General features: G+C 49.8%; 8 protein-coding genes across 8 annotated transcripts; 3 read left to right on the forward strand and 5 right to left on the reverse strand.

The window, feature by feature from the left end:
• Positions 1-398: 398 nt before the first annotated feature.
• Positions 399-1,823, reverse strand: LTR84_000450 (uncharacterized protein; the record flags this gene model as incomplete). Its single annotated transcript, XM_064844080.1, has 4 exons — positions 399-427; positions 516-810; positions 881-1,635; positions 1,766-1,823. 4 exons carry the CDS (start codon positions 1,821-1,823, stop codon positions 399-401), a joined length of 1,137 nt encoding a protein of 378 aa, XP_064711940.1.
• Positions 1,824-2,442: 619 nt separating this feature from the next.
• On the reverse strand, positions 2,443-3,276 carry LTR84_000451 (uncharacterized protein; the record flags this gene model as incomplete). Its single annotated transcript, XM_064844081.1, has 1 exon — positions 2,443-3,276. The coding sequence occupies one exon, from the start codon at positions 3,274-3,276 to the stop codon at positions 2,443-2,445; it is 834 nt and encodes a 277-aa protein (XP_064711941.1).
• Positions 3,277-5,787: 2,511 nt separating this feature from the next.
• LTR84_000452 (uncharacterized protein) lies at positions 5,788-6,602 on the forward strand (the record flags this gene model as incomplete). Its single annotated transcript, XM_064844082.1, has 2 exons — positions 5,788-5,858; positions 5,909-6,602. 2 exons carry the CDS (start codon positions 5,788-5,790, stop codon positions 6,600-6,602), a joined length of 765 nt encoding a protein of 254 aa, XP_064711942.1.
• Positions 6,603-8,622: 2,020 nt separating this feature from the next.
• Positions 8,623-9,496, forward strand: LTR84_000453 (uncharacterized protein; the record flags this gene model as incomplete). Its single annotated transcript, XM_064844083.1, has 2 exons — positions 8,623-8,662; positions 8,769-9,496. 2 exons carry the CDS (start codon positions 8,623-8,625, stop codon positions 9,494-9,496), a joined length of 768 nt encoding a protein of 255 aa, XP_064711943.1.
• Positions 9,497-10,082: 586 nt separating this feature from the next.
• LTR84_000454 (uncharacterized protein) lies at positions 10,083-10,571 on the reverse strand (the record flags this gene model as incomplete). The annotated part of the gene is made up of 1 exon (XM_064844084.1): positions 10,083-10,571. The coding sequence occupies one exon, from the start codon at positions 10,569-10,571 to the stop codon at positions 10,083-10,085; it is 489 nt and encodes a 162-aa protein (XP_064711944.1).
• Positions 10,572-11,156: 585 nt separating this feature from the next.
• Positions 11,157-12,640, reverse strand: LTR84_000455 (uncharacterized protein; the record flags this gene model as incomplete). The annotated part of the gene is made up of 2 exons (XM_064844085.1): positions 11,157-12,171; positions 12,225-12,640. The coding sequence occupies 2 exons, from the start codon at positions 12,638-12,640 to the stop codon at positions 11,157-11,159; spliced, it is 1,431 nt and encodes a 476-aa protein (XP_064711945.1).
• A 1,053-nt stretch (positions 12,641-13,693) lies between these two features.
• Positions 13,694-14,530, forward strand: LTR84_000456 (uncharacterized protein; the record flags this gene model as incomplete). The annotated part of the gene is made up of 1 exon (XM_064844086.1): positions 13,694-14,530. One exon carries the CDS (start codon positions 13,694-13,696, stop codon positions 14,528-14,530), a length of 837 nt encoding a protein of 278 aa, XP_064711946.1.
• A 310-nt stretch (positions 14,531-14,840) lies between these two features.
• Positions 14,841-15,331, reverse strand: LTR84_000457 (uncharacterized protein; the record flags this gene model as incomplete). The annotated part of the gene is made up of 2 exons (XM_064844087.1): positions 14,841-14,988; positions 15,057-15,331. The coding sequence occupies 2 exons, from the start codon at positions 15,329-15,331 to the stop codon at positions 14,841-14,843; spliced, it is 423 nt and encodes a 140-aa protein (XP_064711947.1).
• Positions 15,332-15,588: the final 257 nt, after the last annotated feature.

The following is a 15,588-nucleotide window of genomic DNA, read 5'->3' on the forward strand; positions in this document are numbered from 1 at the left end:
ACAGTCTACGCCAGGTAGATCTTTTCTTCCCATCTTCATATCCTGTGAGGCGAAGGCAAAAATATGCCCAGCCAATAGTTGCTGTGTACCGCCAACGTGATCGGTCAACTCATTTCCTCCGCGACTTCGATCCGGCCAGCCTCTCTCCGGTCCCTGCATAAATAGCCCTGGGCTGGATACTGTGAGATAAATTCCTGAGGGGAAATATGGAAAAATGCAAGGAAAGTAAACTCCGACGCTTGTCCCTGCGCACTCTCATGGCGACGCTAATAAACAGAAAAGAGGAAGCTCTTCCTCGTTGCACCTGTGACCTGGAGGGTTACTCATTACGCTTTCAGGATTGCGAAAGTGTCGATCCTCCCCCTTCTGGGGAAAGTGGTGAGAGACTGTGGTTGACTCTAGCTGACGCGATAAGCATCGTAGATGACTATTGATCGGGGTCCTCTTTAGCATGTGGCCTTCACGTTGAGAAATGGAATGTGATTTCATATGTATGTGGGGGCAGGAGATCTCACCTTCACCCGAGCGTCGACACCCACTTCCAATCCACATGCAAGCATTTAAGAAGGTGTATCTCTCGTCGCCGGTCTCAAGCTCGATGGACATCCGGAACTTGTACTGATTGGCAGGAACTTGATCTGCTTGGATGTTGTCATTTAAGCGTTCAAGGACTTCTTTGTTGCCAGTCCGCCAGCCCTTTGATCTCGCGGTGATGTATGCTGGGGGATCATCGTTGGTCTGCAGGAGATATGTGGCATCGATGCGCGTGGCGAGATCTCGGACGACCAGTTGGTTGTCTTGGCCTCCGGGCTGAGAAGTTGTTAGTCATATGGATCGACATGGAGAGAGAGGTTGAGGTGAGGGATATGTCTCGACTTACAATGATGATGCCTTTGCCCCATCTTCCTGCCCATTGTCCTCCCACAATACTGACCCAATCGCGATGTCCGTACAATGCAGAACCGACCGATATCTTTGGATTGAGCTTGATGCTAATGCGGAAGTCCAACTCAAGGGTTGGAGCAGGTATCTGAAGAGAACGAGCAACATCTCCCTCGTCAAAACGATGAAGTAGATTGTTGGCAGGTATTGATTCCTTCATGACGTTCTGGTATGTGGCACATTCCAACAGATGTTGTCGCTGTCTGGAAGTGTTCTTTGCACGGATCTGATTGCAGTAAATGCATTGGACCGACAGACACTTGTCCTCGTCTTTGGCTCGGAATTCCACAAAGGCAGCGTGGACATCGTCGAGAGGGGGTGCTGGTAGGTTCGAACCCGGAGTGTTCTTGGGAGTCTTCTGTGGCTTTGGAGTGGTGCGTTGTAGGGGAGTCGAACTTGGCCCTTGGGGGGTCTGAGAGGCCATGGACGAGGTACCATTTGGAATAGTCTGCATGGGGGTGGTGTGAGTAGGCAAGCCATTGCTCATGGCACCATTTGTGTGTTGTAGATTGTTAGGAGTGCCGAAGCCATTGGAGGTAGTGCCCATGCCATCACCGGAGGACTGAGGACGAGGGGCATTGGGATGGTTTTGTAGGCCGGGACACTCGAGCAGGTGTTGTTTTTGACGGGAGGTGTTCTTTGCACGGATTTGTTGACAATAGATGCACTGCACCGACATGCATTTATCGTCCTCTATGTGGAGTCAAGTCACCTTGGTCAGCTAACTGTACAAAAGTCGGAACTTGTAACTCGTGACAGTAACGTGTATAGTACAGTCTGATACTGGGGATGACCATTACGATACTGAACCGCGCTGACTGACCTTTGGCTTTGAACTCGACAAACGCCGCGTGAACGTCTTGATCGATGGTCCGTCCCATGTTTGATGTCTGCGATTTTGGAATCAGACCTTTTGTCACTAGGTCTTTTCACTTGTCACGAAGATGATGTTCTCGAGGACGATGGCTTGAGGTTTCGTGTACGGGTTGTCGCAGTTTCCAGCTCACGCGGTTTCCAAGCCTCGACCAATTCGGGTTAGCTCAGAAACTCGATTTCAGTTCTCAACCGAATCAGTCACACACGCATGGTCTGACGTGTCAATTCAGCCGTACCGCTTGAACACTCTAGGAACCACCAGCCTTCCAAGTCTCTCTATCGATGTGCTGGATCAGATGATCCAGAGATGTGCAGATTGTTGATCTGATACTGCCTATGGAGCTTAACACGTGGGTATACTTTCAGTAGCGCGTCGTTGATCGTCGACCGCGTCTTTGTGGCGATGATTCTGAACGTGAATGTGAATAGTATTCTCCGTCAGACGTGCTTGCTCAATTATTTTATTGCATTCCACTCGTTCCTTCTCCCCTCAATTACTGTTTCATCATGACCTAGAATGGAAGGAACTACCGGCGTACTGGCGATGAGAGTGATGCTAGGAATCAGTTTATTGAGTACGTGGGTAGACATATACCGTCATCTAGTAATCCCAGCATCCATCTTTTACAGTTTGTGCTTCTTCTCTCCGCTGGCGATCTTCCTGAATTCTTCTTGAGGAGCCCCGGTGACAAATCGCTGCATACCTGCCATCACTTCCCGAACACCTTGGGCTTCCAAAGCTTCTAGATATGGCGCCCGGATCAACTGCTTGATACCAATCAGACTCTCCTGGTTCAAGTGGTCTCCCAACTTGTCATCAATCTCGGCTAGGACTTGCTTCAAGAAGCCAGTGCTGTCATTCTTGTCTTTGCCGCTAAACACTTTGGTCACGAAGCCAGTGGCGACGAGCTCATCAATGGGGATTCGGCGAGACATGATCAATGCTTCATTGGCCTTGGTTATGCCAAGTCTTTGGACCAGGCCAAGTGAGGCACCACCTTCAGCGACAAGGCCAAGTGATGAAAAGGGCGTCAACAGGAATGTATGAGGTGTAGCGTAAATGAAGTCGCAGAAGCCCAACAATGCTGCCGACAAACCCACAGTCGGCCCATTGAGAGCTCCAACTAAAATCTTAGGGTGTGTGTAGAATGATCGGGTGATGTCGAGGTTGTTGGCAACGAAGCCCTTCAAAATATCATTTCTCGAAGCATCTTTATCTTGGGAACTATCAGCACCAGGTCTGGTCGTGTTCACATCAGCACCAGCTGAGAAGAATCGACCCTCGCCAGTAATGACCGTCACGCTGACAGTTGGGTCTTGCGCAATGTCTCTCAGAAGGCAGGAGATACGGTAATAGAGGGGTTGGTTCATGGCATTGAGTTTGCTTGGTCGGTTGAGGGTGATGATAGCAACACGACCCTCCTTCCGGTAGGTGACTTCTTCTGATCCCGCGACCATGGTTGCGATATGCTCGGTACTGTGTAATGGGGAGAAAGATCAACGTCGAGCTGGGAAAGCAGAGTCGGCAACAAATGACCACAATGATACTGCTGGAAAGAACGCAGTCGATAGAGAGCAGTTTCTCAGTTTAGTGTACAAGATGTTGAACAGGATGGAGAAAGATAAGTTGCTCAACATCCATCCTCCGTCTCCGTATTATGGTTAATTCGACCCTCGGTAAACGATCGCAAACCTACCTAAGCTAGCCCTGGATGGTCTCTGCAACGGTAAAAGTAATCCTTTGAGTCCGCCGAAAGTTGGAGAGAAATGTGGAGGCGGTCTGAACGCGTTTCAACCTCGGTTGAATGGTTCTTGGCATTCATTGCGGCTCCCCAGCGTCAACAGCCCGAGGACCCCGCGGGCTGTGACGGTACGGAGTTATCGGACTATTCTCGAAGACCTTTTCCATTCCTGTCCTTCTACCTTATGATAAGCGGGCAGACAGTCAACATTGTATTCTAAAGGGAGTTCTCAACATGTAGATACATTTCGAGAAGCTATCTTTGTACCCTTCTCAGAATCTGTCAACACACACTACCTATCTTTATTTTCATTTCCGAAACCAAGATTGGGTTAGTGGCTCTTGCCCTGTACATTCTTTTTCGGCTTCATTTCAGTAGATTGACTTCCGTCAGGTATCGAGAAAGCTCACAATTCCAGAGGACTGAGTGGTGCGCCTGAAAATCTTCCCCAGAGATCACAGACCAGAGAACTTTGAAGGTGGCCACATCTTCTATCGGTGATGGTGCTGGGCCCTGTGTCAACTTGCTGATGGTCGGACCATATCTTCTCCCCTAAAACCTGCGGGAGGCCCAAAATCTCAGCAGCCACAAGTAAAGGGGTACTTTTTGCTACCCAGGAGAACAGAAGTCGCTGTAATTTACGCACTGTCCGGCTTCCTCAACGATTGCCCCCCTCTGTGGCCAACAGATAGGTCTTTGTCTCCAAAATGAATCAGATCGAAACAGCACCTCGCAAGAATAAGTGAATTTGAAAATGCTGGAACCAGATCTTTGCTGGTGACCGTAATTTCGGAGAGTGCTCGGACTTCACGGCACTGTTTGGAGGGCTGGCAATAAGTCGACCAGCCTTTTCGCCGAAGATAAGTATATCGGCAGCCATTGAGATTTGTTTGTGTTCAAAAATGTCTTTTTGTCAAATTACAATAGCTTAGGCAGTGACACATCGATACTGGTATGTGGTTAGCCCGGCGGACTACGACGGATGTCGGTAAGTCATCGCTCTCAATCGATATATCGCAAATTAGAAAGAAACAGAGGTGAAGTATTGTGTGCTGGGACACATGAATCCGCACGAGCGCGCATCTTATCTCCCTTCCCAAAGGGCGTCAATCGCGTCATGTTCAAATATGAAGCATGGCATCACCGCCCGCGACAACGCGGTTTGTCCATGTGGGAGACACTGCCAGGCATTTCAATGCACAGAGTTGGAGCATATTTCAAACTCTCTTTGCTCGTCAGCGGCCAGAGCCTGGAGCCCGACAACCATTGATTAGCGGTGCTGGCGGAGATCTTGGCCCAAGCAAAAAGACCGAGTAAACGCGGTGCCGGTGGTGAGGCTTTGACAGCTTAGCCCGGATCTCGCATGAGGCGATATTCTGTGCGTAATGATCCACCGTGTGGTCTCGAAGGGGCTGAACAATTGATGAAACCAACCAGTGAGATCTGTGACGCGAAATTGTTCCTTCAAATGTCTATGCGTAGTGGAAGCCGATGTCGCTGACTTTGAATCAGCCGTGCTACGTGGAAAACAATGTCACCAACTTGAAGGGATTTCGAGCAGGATTTGGACTGGAAGAGGCTGAATTAGTGTTTGCTGACAGCATTCTGGCCCGTGGAGATCATGGATGTCCCCCGTGCTGACACGTCGATCCCCGATCTTGAAGTCCTCGCCAAGAGATCCAACATCAGATTTCAGATAGCAAAATTTTACGGAGCACTCTGCATATCGCACTGACCATCTCTCACGGGAAGTACTCAGTACCTAGACTTGTCCCTCGCAGCTGTCTATCGATGCTTGAGGCAGGGTTTCAGATTTCAGCTCTCCGGCCCAATGTCACATCCTTCGGTTGACCCCGGTTGACCCCAGTTGAGATCATGCTTCGCTCTTATCTCGGACGTTGGGCTTCAAACATGAGCAACTCCAATGCCTGTCCAAGCCGCTATCATAGCGCTTTGCTGGCAAACTTGCCGCCATGTCAAAGGCATGACGTGCCAAAGGTCATGCCAGCTGTAATCAGAGTTGAGACAGATGGTCGCCGCTCTGACAGGCGCTGCCACTAAGGCGGCTGGTATCTGAGATACATCTTATTGGTCAACCAAGAACTTCCAATCTGAGTACAAGCCGTCCAAATTCAAGCTTCGGCGATGTGGGAAGATTAAGCCTTGCGTGAAGTGGCCCAACAAGATCTTGGAAGAATGGACGAGATGGATTATGATGTGGGACCTCATGAAGTTTGGCTGCCTCACAGGCCCTGAACGGAATCTTTGTCGGAGCCTGTATTGTTCAGGCATAACACGGTGAGCACATTGTCTTGCGATACCAACGGCTATTTGGTGCAACTCCCCAGCGGAAATTCAGTCTCTTCTCTTTATCGAGTGAACATTGCCAATGGGCAGACCACACTCATCACCAATAACGTCGGAAACAAGGTGATCAACGCACTCGGCTACAATGTTCTCGATAACTACCTTTACGGCTACGGAACAGGCGACCGCACAATCAATCGGATCGGCCCCGACGGAAGCTCTCAAGTAATAGCAACTCTTCCTGCGGGAGTTACAGGCATTGTCGCGGGCGATATTGACATCAATGGACAATACTGGATCACGGCACAGGGAGTAAACTATTACCACATCGATCTTGCGCCTAGCTCCAATACATATGGACAAATCATCGAGTCCGGTAATACCAACCTCGCTACTGGCTTCAATATCATCGACTGGGTTGCCCTGGCAGCCGCTCCCAGTGTGTTGTATGCTGTGACTTCCGGTTCCAGCCAAACTCAGACTTATCTGATGCGGTTTGACAAGGGCACCAAGCAGTTTACAAATCTTGCAAGCTATGGCTCCATCGCAGGCAACACGTGGGGTGCTGGATATTCGACCACGGACGGAAATATATATGCTTCCGACAATGTTTCCGGACAGATCTGGCAGTTCCCCATCGATGGATCAGCTCCATCGCTGCAAGCCCAGGGCAACCCGACAAGTGTCAATGACGAAGCCAGATGTGCTTATAATGGGGCCCCTATCACTCGCTGATCCACCGAGAGTATCTGCACACATGGACTTAATGTGGCGTATATGGAGGAGGAGTTGTTTCTACTGGCTGAACGACAATGGGGTTTTGGGGTTTCTCTTGCTTGGGTTTGACGGGAATAATTTGGTCGTACTTTCTGTGCCATGCGGATCTGGATATCCGGCTGGCTTGGGGTTTCTCTCACTGGGGATAAGTAGATTTTCTTTTCAAAACTTGACACCGACTCGAGTCGGTAAATGGTGTCAGGGTCACCGACCGATATTTTATAGCTGGAGATTTTTTCTATTTCGTGATCACGACGATCAACTCTCAGATGGAATTTTTACCATGTGCCTTCATAAACAAACTTAAGATGAGCTTGGTTTCATCATAAATGGAGAGTGGCAATTCAAATCTGGCGGCAGACGTACAGTAGGTGCACTCTTGACGCGGTTTCAACTTGCTATATTCTTCATCTACTCTCCCAAGTATGCAGATGTCACCACGGAAGTCAGCCTGCTTGACTGTATTCAATCCCTTGAGGATCAGGATCATTACTTGGTTGGGTATCGGTCCAAGTACTTCGCATCAAGTGGTCGGAAAACGCAACATACCATTGTGCAGGTGATGGAATAAGACATTTACTCGCTTGACAATCCGCTTCTTCAGAATTGGACCCTGGCGGTTCTTCGTAGCGTGAGGGCCAAACAAGCAGCCAACAGTGCTTCATCAAAATATCCGAAGAACAAAATTTCCAAATCTCACGCAAGTTGCGACCTTCAGGTCAAGCACAAGTTGGACAAAAACACGCGTGTAGAACTGCCGCGAATCATCTGCAAGAAATATACCAAGGTGATACTCTCTCGTCTAACGTGTCTCGATTCTCGGGTGACGAACATGTTCGAAAAGAGTGATGATCTTTACGACGAAGATGGGATCCTGGTTGGCGTCGCTTTCATCGAGAAGTTTCTCATGAAATTGGACGATATCACCATTTAGCGGGTAAGTACGACGCATTGATGGTAGCTTGGTCGCGGTCTGCTTGAGTATACCTACGTAACTCGGGGTACGTGTATAAAAATTTCTGGATTGATAAGCACCGTTCATACCAGGTGATTGAGGCCGTCAACAACCGGTTTGGGCAATGCCCAGGCGGTGGTCAACGTGCTCATGCAATCTTACGGGCTGAGGAAGCTCGTGCTGACGACGATAGATGAGTTCCTGGGCCTGTCCATCTGTTTGGAGTTTGCAGCGGTGACTGAAATGTCTGCCGGCTGCACAGCAAAGCAAAGTAAAGCAGAATATATCCCACTCGTATCATGATGACGACGCATAGGAATGAATTACGAGTTTTACACAGCGTCGAGGCTCTGTCCATGAATCTTGGCATGCAAGGAATCGCCATCCTCCAATCGCGGATTGAGGGCCTTCGGGTCCGAAAGCCACTTAATCAAGCCCCTAATCGAGACCGCGAAGGACCGTGTCCTCGCACGTTAGGCTTGCTTAAGGGCCACGGGATGCACGTCAAAGTGCAGCGTTTCAGCCAAGACCTTCCAGGGCTTCCAGGGGTCTCCGGGCCCTCATAGGAGCCCGAGGGGCCTAATCTGCCTCAGCCTTCCTCGAAAGCACCAACCTTTCCAGATGTGTCAGCATGTTTGTGTAACAGAAGCACCATCTTCGTCCGACTTTCATGCTCAGACCTGCAAGAAACTATGCGTTTATGCATGCACATCCGACTAGTCAGGTCTCGCGCTCAATCAGCATCTTAGCCTCTTCTTCACTATTGCCAGGGGACTACCGAGGCCAGATTTCTTTGTCTGTTGTGCTTTTGGAGGATCAGGCATGATTATTGACTTCGTAGCACTGATGCACTTTCGACGAACGACGCGCCATCGAATTTTCCCTTGTCTCGAGTTCCATATATTCGATATGAAGCGTTGACTCGCTCTCAACTGTGGATGCTTCACTCATTCATTCTTCATCATCCACATCTGAAAGCATAACAGAAACTTGGAAACTGAACCATCCATCTCCACCCGAAAAATGCTCCAAGCAAAGCATATCCTCGTGCTTGGTGGAACTGGTACGCGATCTTCCCTTCCCACCCTGACGACCGTTTTCTTTTCCCCATACTCCACCACCTGACTCGGACAAGCTTTCCTGATACTGACTTCACATCCTCCGCAAAGGTCCATCTGGCACTGATTTCACCGACTTGGTCTTGTCCGACCCCAGTGGGGCGAAAATCACTCTCTACGTACGGACGCCTTCCAAGCTTCCGAGCGAGTATCGAGAGGCTGCCGACCCGTCACGTCTGCGAATCGTGGTGGGCGAGCTGGACGACCAAGCCACCCTGGAGAGGGCATTGACCGAGCCAACCGTTCCAATCGACGTGGTGGTCTCATTCCTGGGACCTTATGCATCCCTCAAGGCCTTCCTGCTGCGGACCAGCTCAACCCCTCTAGCAGACAAAATTCCCACCGTCCTGGCGGCCATGAAGCACGCCGGCGTCCGGCGCATCCTCGCCATCTCATCGCCCGCGTGGCTCGTGCAAGCCGAGAGTGACGACAAGGCTACACACCCTCACGAGTCTTCCGACCAGATGTCCTGGGGCTGGTGGCTAGCCATGCGCTTCGTGGCGTTTATCCTGCCGCAGGGCTCCGTGGAGATGGAGCAGATTGGCCGCCGCGTCGCGGAGGAAGGAATGCACGGCGGCTGGGGCCTGAAGTGGACGGTCTTCCGGATCCCTCGTCTCAACAACGGCCCGGACGACCTGGAAGTGTGTGCCGGATATCTCGGGCAAGATTTCAACGGCTCTAAGGAATTGAGCCGCAAGAGCATGGCCCGGTGGCTGGTCGGCGAATTGGCGGCTGGCGAGTGGATTGACAAAGCACCCGTCGTCTCAAATCGCCGCTGATTGTCGGCCGCCTAAGGATGGCGTTACTTCATGGTTATGATGAGGGCTACTCCGGGATAACGAAATTGGCGTTCGATGGCACAATGAAACAGGGAATGTATCCTGGCACAGGTAGCACGTGGAACAGCGAGATGATACCCATGGGCTTTTGGATGGATGGATAGACAGACAGTTTACGTATACGATAGAGGATGTATTCGGGAATGATCAGTAATATGCTCAGATGTTTTATCGGAATCTGGAGTGGCCCTAAAACAGTCCTGAATTCATTGAATTCATCCTGAACAGGAAGGGTCAGGTAACTGAAAATGATTTTGTTGTTTCTGTCTACAGCCTCCCATGATTGAGAGCCTCGCATACTTCGTCCCGATCCTAGGTATCCATACTCATAATCCACACAATCCTCTGGCTGTACGGTAGGGTTTCTCGCGGTAAGTGGGTATTGAATTGAGAACCGTTGGCTTGTGTCTTCATAGAGCATGAGATACCAGGCGATCTATCGCTGATTGCAAAGCCTTCGAGACTGGTGGATTGAAGTGACTCTCTTGAGACAAGTGTTGTGCTAAACTCTTTGTAAAGAGGAGGATTAATTGCTAGTTCGAACACGATTGTCCATCCCCGCCCTGGAAGACTGTATCCATGGTGGGAGACGCTCTGTCGTACCGTTGGAACGATTGATGAGATGCTGCTCACTAGCACGGGCAAAGGTCTGCTTCAATGTCGGAGACCGAGCATAACCCACAAAGTGTGGCTGTATGGCCTGGCGTATGGCGAGAGTGAGTTCCAAGGAACCGTTGCGTGGATCAACCCCTGCTTCCAGGGGCATACGAGCAACATCCTTCATGTGTAGGCGTTGGATGGCTGAGCCACACTCGCCGGTCAATCTCGAGTATGTGTTCCATGGCTCCACGGGTGGGAAGTGGTTGATGAATCTGAACCGCTGAATGGGTTCAAAAGGGATAGTTGTAGTCGTGGTTTGTTCTGTATTGGCTGGGTTTGCGTGAAGATGGTTTCCATGGTCATCATCCTCCCGTTTTGCAGCTTTCGTATTGATATCTTCGGTGGGCTGAGACATTGATTTGGCATGCGCGATTGAAGTACAGGGTTCCGAGGAGCTCGTCCAAGCCAGACACTTTTTCGAGAAGGGACCGAGCAAATCTCCGCCACTGCGTTTTCGTGAATCACTCATTGTCCCCGTAGAGAGTGAAGATTTGATGGCAAGATCGGCAGAGATGTGTTGCGACTAGGCATCACTGTGAGAAGGAACGTAGTGAATGGCTTTGCGAATGCTTGTGTGGATATTTATCTAACCGCAGTTTTAGTTAGCATGACTACCATCCGTTTGAAAATGGGTAAATTGATGACTGGGATGTTAGACCGATCCTCAGTCAAAGATGTTTTCAAGATTAGGAAAGCACATACTCAATTCAAAGACACAAAGGAGATGCATAAGAACGATATTGGTGGTAAACCACTATTGTCCCAAATCAGCCAGTAAGAGCGACGAGAAGTTGTGACAATTGAGAGGCATAGATCCTCTCTCATTTATCCTCTGGCTTTCCTTCGAATCATTTGTGCGTCTTCTTTCAGGGTTGGAGTGATAAGTCAACGTCAGGCGCGTGGCATATGGTTTGAGAGTGACGCAAAGAATCGTGAAGGTCTAGGTTGATTGCTTTGCCCTCTTCTCGCGCTCGACTGCCTTGACAGATGGGTTTTTGCGTGAGCCTCGATAGTCCTTTGTCGTCGAACTCTTTGATTTGGTGATGTACCTCTTTGGTAGTGAAATAATGTTTGAGAATAATGTGGCGGGAATGCTTGAGAGGTACATCGCATACTGCACTGGAATAACAACCACTGCGGAAATGCCGTTGATCAGTGTTGAGGCGTAACTGGTTGACTGGCGATCTGCATTGCGCTGGACAGCCGCGGCAAGTGCGACCACATCCTGTAGACGAGCTTCCAAGTCTTGGATTCTTGCCTCTATTTGCACGGATGAAATGGTAGTTCGCTTTTCATAGCGACGCATTGCTCTGTTGAGAGCATCCAGCTCAGGTGAGATCATCTTTTTGACGTCGGCAGTCGCCAACGCAGAGGCTTTGGCAGCAAGTGCTTCTCGGGTTTCGGGTTCCTGCTCACCAGTATTGGCGATCTTATCGGCAATATGAAGTTCTAGCGCATCTAATCTATGCATAATGTCGAACACTTGCTGAGTATCTGCTCGCTTAGAGTCTAACAAAACGTCCGAGTTGGCACGCCTCTGCAGGAAGAATGTTCTACGTTGAATGAGTTTGATCAGATGAGCAATCGGTCGGACTTCAGCAACTAGGAGGAATATGGTGAGATTATAGTTGGAGACCAATCCTTCAGAAGGTCGAGTAAGCTGTGATCTGATTGTATGCAAAAGCCAAGCAGCCAAAAATGGACAAGCAAAGCAGCTGAACAATGCCACCATTTCATGGAGGCGAAGCTCCCTTTGAGCGGAAGCTGCATCAGTGTTTAGTACACGTGGGATTTTGAGCTCTGGTTGGGAATGGGGCTTGCTTGAAGTTGTTGCCTTTTGAGGCATCACCTCGCCGGAGGGCTCGTTCAACTCATCGTGCTCTTCGATGGGCGAAATTGCCGATGGAGAAATTGGTTCTAAGATAGTAGAACTTTGTGAAGCTCTGTACCAGTCCCTGGTTTTTCGTGAGCAAAAGTGCAGTGCCAGAGTTAAAAATGCAAAACTCACCATGGAGATCTGAGGGCCCAGTTCATGAAGATTGCTGCCAGGGCCAATAATGTGACATCTGTGATGAATGCACTGCCATTGGTGAAGAAAATACCACCAACGGCAGGAAGCAAGGCCAACACTAGTGGTAACGAGTGCCAGTGAGAGGTGTCATCTTGATCTTGAAAATCGTTTTCGCCTCTAGCTCTCGGCAAGAAGATGTCGTCTGTTGATGAACGGAAAGATTTGCGCGTTTCAGAAAGCGTCTCGGAAAGAAATGAACTCCTCCGTCGATTCATTTGTGGATGGCCGTCAGCAAAGGTTGCAGCTCTTGCCAATGGACGATGCCTGAGTCCATGAGGAGAAGGACTAACATGGCGTCCAGACTGAGTTGAGGGGAGTACTGTGGATGCTGCCTTCTCTGCGTTTAGAGCCATTCTTCGCAGCCTTGTGTGCTCAAAGTGTTAGATAGACTGCCGATGCCTGTACGACGTACGAAGACCCGGGCTTAACGGCAACGTTAAGACTGTCAACCACGCGTTTATGGACGTTTGAGCATCTCCAAACAACATACAAACGATAGGAACAAGGTAACGAACGCGATGTCGACAAGTAATCAGACACGTAGGAAGACGAGAGAAGAAACTGGAGATAAAGTCTGGGCGATGGAATCCACGATCATTGATGATGATGAGAGGCGAGGTTAAAGGCGGAAGTGTCATCCATGCTTCGGGCGGAACAACTTTTCTTTGGGGCACGTCATTGGCAATCCCCAAGGCCACGTCCCCCTTTCATCCTCGAACCACTTACACCTCTCACTTGCTGCTGCCAACAACCTGTCAAGCTCAAACACGTTAATGATCAATCTCGTGCAACAACATTGGGTAGCCAGAGCATGTGAAAGAGCAGCGCCGATGGTGGCTACCTGACACGGTTAGTTGTGTCGATCAAAGTAGTCCATCTGCTTGATTTGGATATCAATGCTCGACATCAAAATGCTTCAACCGCGAATAGCTTCTTGTTTGCCGAGGGTATACCTCTGATGCTTCAATCTTAAGCTGGGAGCCATACTCCTGAAGAAGTCCACTGCCCGTAGTCGCACAGCTTTGACGATCCAAGGTCTATGGGGAGCCTTATTGAGGCCCATATTGGGCCAGATGTCTTTGATACTCCTAATCAGCTTAAATTGAGAGCCGACGGTAAGCATCTTCTGCGTCGGTATGTGTCCTCCTGACTGCAATCCTCATTCATTACACGTGTTGCTCATTGGAGAAAATCCTCTGGATTCTTTCAAGTTCCCAAGATTTGCCACAAAGAAGACAGGTTCAGCCGATTTTCGTTTCCCGAGAGCACTTAGTCGCTATCTCATGATGCGCTGGGATATTCTGATTGCTGCTCTTGCCCTTTCAAGCTGCCTACTGTCTGCTCCCCCTCTCGTCACTCATATACGGAGCGCAAATTTCGCTGCGATAGTCCTTATCCTCGCAACTATGATCTTAAACGTCCAAAACTTCATCAATGCCGTGATATGGCCAAGTGATAACCTGGACAATTATTGGGATGGCAGGATCCTATGTGATGTTGAAGCCAAGCTTTCAATCGGGCTCAGCATGAGTGTCACCGGTGCCATCGTCAGTATTCTACGCCAAACTACAATCATCTTGAATATCGACAACGTGACTTTGAGTCCAACTTCTAGACAACGAATGTTCAAGATCGCGTTTGAAGGCACAGTGTGTGTCCTTGTACCAACAATTATGATGGCAGTGCACTATGTGGTTCAATCTGAGAGGTACTGGATCTTACCGGTTACTGGGTGTACAGCTGCCTTTGACAACAACTGGGTCACTGCCATTCTCATGTTTACGCCGCCAATGCTGCTTTGTATTCCGGGCTCGGTTTATTGCATCATTGTGATTTGGCGTATTGTCAAGCAGAAGAAGGAAATTGCGTCGGCCATAGCCTTCCCTGGTGCGTCTTCAGCCTCACGGGCTCGTTTCACGCGATTGTCGAATCTGGCACTTGTGTTGTTCTGGCTGTATCTCCCACTGGCTCTCTACAACTTCCTGCAGAGCTGCTTTCCAGGAAGGTATCATCCATTTAGTTGGTCTTTCATCCACCCACCTGACTGGAAGGATTCAATCTACAAGATCTCGGGAGCTCCAGCCATTACGCTAGATCGTTGGGTGCAGATTGGGGTGGGCTACATGTGCTTCACATTCTTTGGGCCGGGAACTGAAACAATCGAAGCCTGCAAGTCTTGGGTGAAGCGTGTGCGGCTAGGCTTACAGGAGATGATTCCAAGTGGTGTAAGACGAGAAAGTTAGAGGGGTTTGAGGCAGAGATGGAGGCCAACTCTGGTCTCTGATGAAGGTGATTATTCCGCGGGATTGTTCAAAGATTGCAGTTCCTCATGTATTAGAAAAGTGACTCGGTCATCCACCCCGACCAAGCAGGTTTTGAGGATTGACCAGCAAACTCAATATCAGGAGTGGTGAAATTATACACGAGAAAGTAGTCCCAGATGTCCAAGAACGAAAGGCCTGCACCTAAGCCTCGTTCGCCCGTTCCGATTACACCAATTTTGTACAGCAATGTATCGATGCATGAATTCTCACGAAACCTGGTATGTTCTTTTTACTCTTCACTGGACTCGGTAGACTCCACGCGTGGTCTCTGAAGAACATCCAGCTTCGTCTGCACTATGCTCAAGGCAGTCCTGTTTTTGCCCTCGGTATCCTCATATTGACGCATTGCAGCATCACCTTCGAGGTAGACCAAGGTCCTGTTGCGAGTGATCAGTGTCATGTATTGTAGCAGGCGAAGGAGGAAATTGCTGGCATGCGCACTTACCCTTTGGGTAGTCCTGTGATGAAATCTCTCTGGGGACCCTCCGCGAAACTGGTCACACGAAACCATGAAGTTGTCCTGTTATCTTTTGGTCCTTGGCTGGTGCCAACGACGTATTTGACGAGGGTGGAGCCTTTTGCGGTCTCGACCACCTCTGGTTCAGCGCCTAGGCGGCCGACCACGGTGATGCGGGCCAATTGCGAAGGCCGGCTGGTAGAGAAGGCGCGAGTCGCGAGTCTGGGGACCTTGGAGGTCATCTGTCTCGTGAGGAATGACATAGTTCTGATGAGTGGTTGTGGGTGGCTGGTGCAAGGAGGAAAGGGAGAGCCGTGAGTTGCGCGGTGTCGCTGTTGGAGTTTGAGTGGAGACGACGGATTCAGAGGCTCGGGATCTGTGGTGCCGAGATCGACTTACAGAATCGTTGAAAGGTCTCGGGGGATGTTCAAGTCGTGATAACCATGGGAGCAACTGCGCTGTTCGGTGCAACTGGGTTTATCTTCAGGACACGCGATTTTCGCAGAACGCGACAGCGCCT

Source organism: Exophiala bonariae (assembly GCF_035927105.1).
Source record: "Exophiala bonariae strain CCFEE 5792 chromosome Unknown scaffold_1, whole genome shotgun sequence".
NCBI lineage: Eukaryota > Fungi > Ascomycota > Eurotiomycetes > Chaetothyriales > Herpotrichiellaceae > Exophiala > Exophiala bonariae.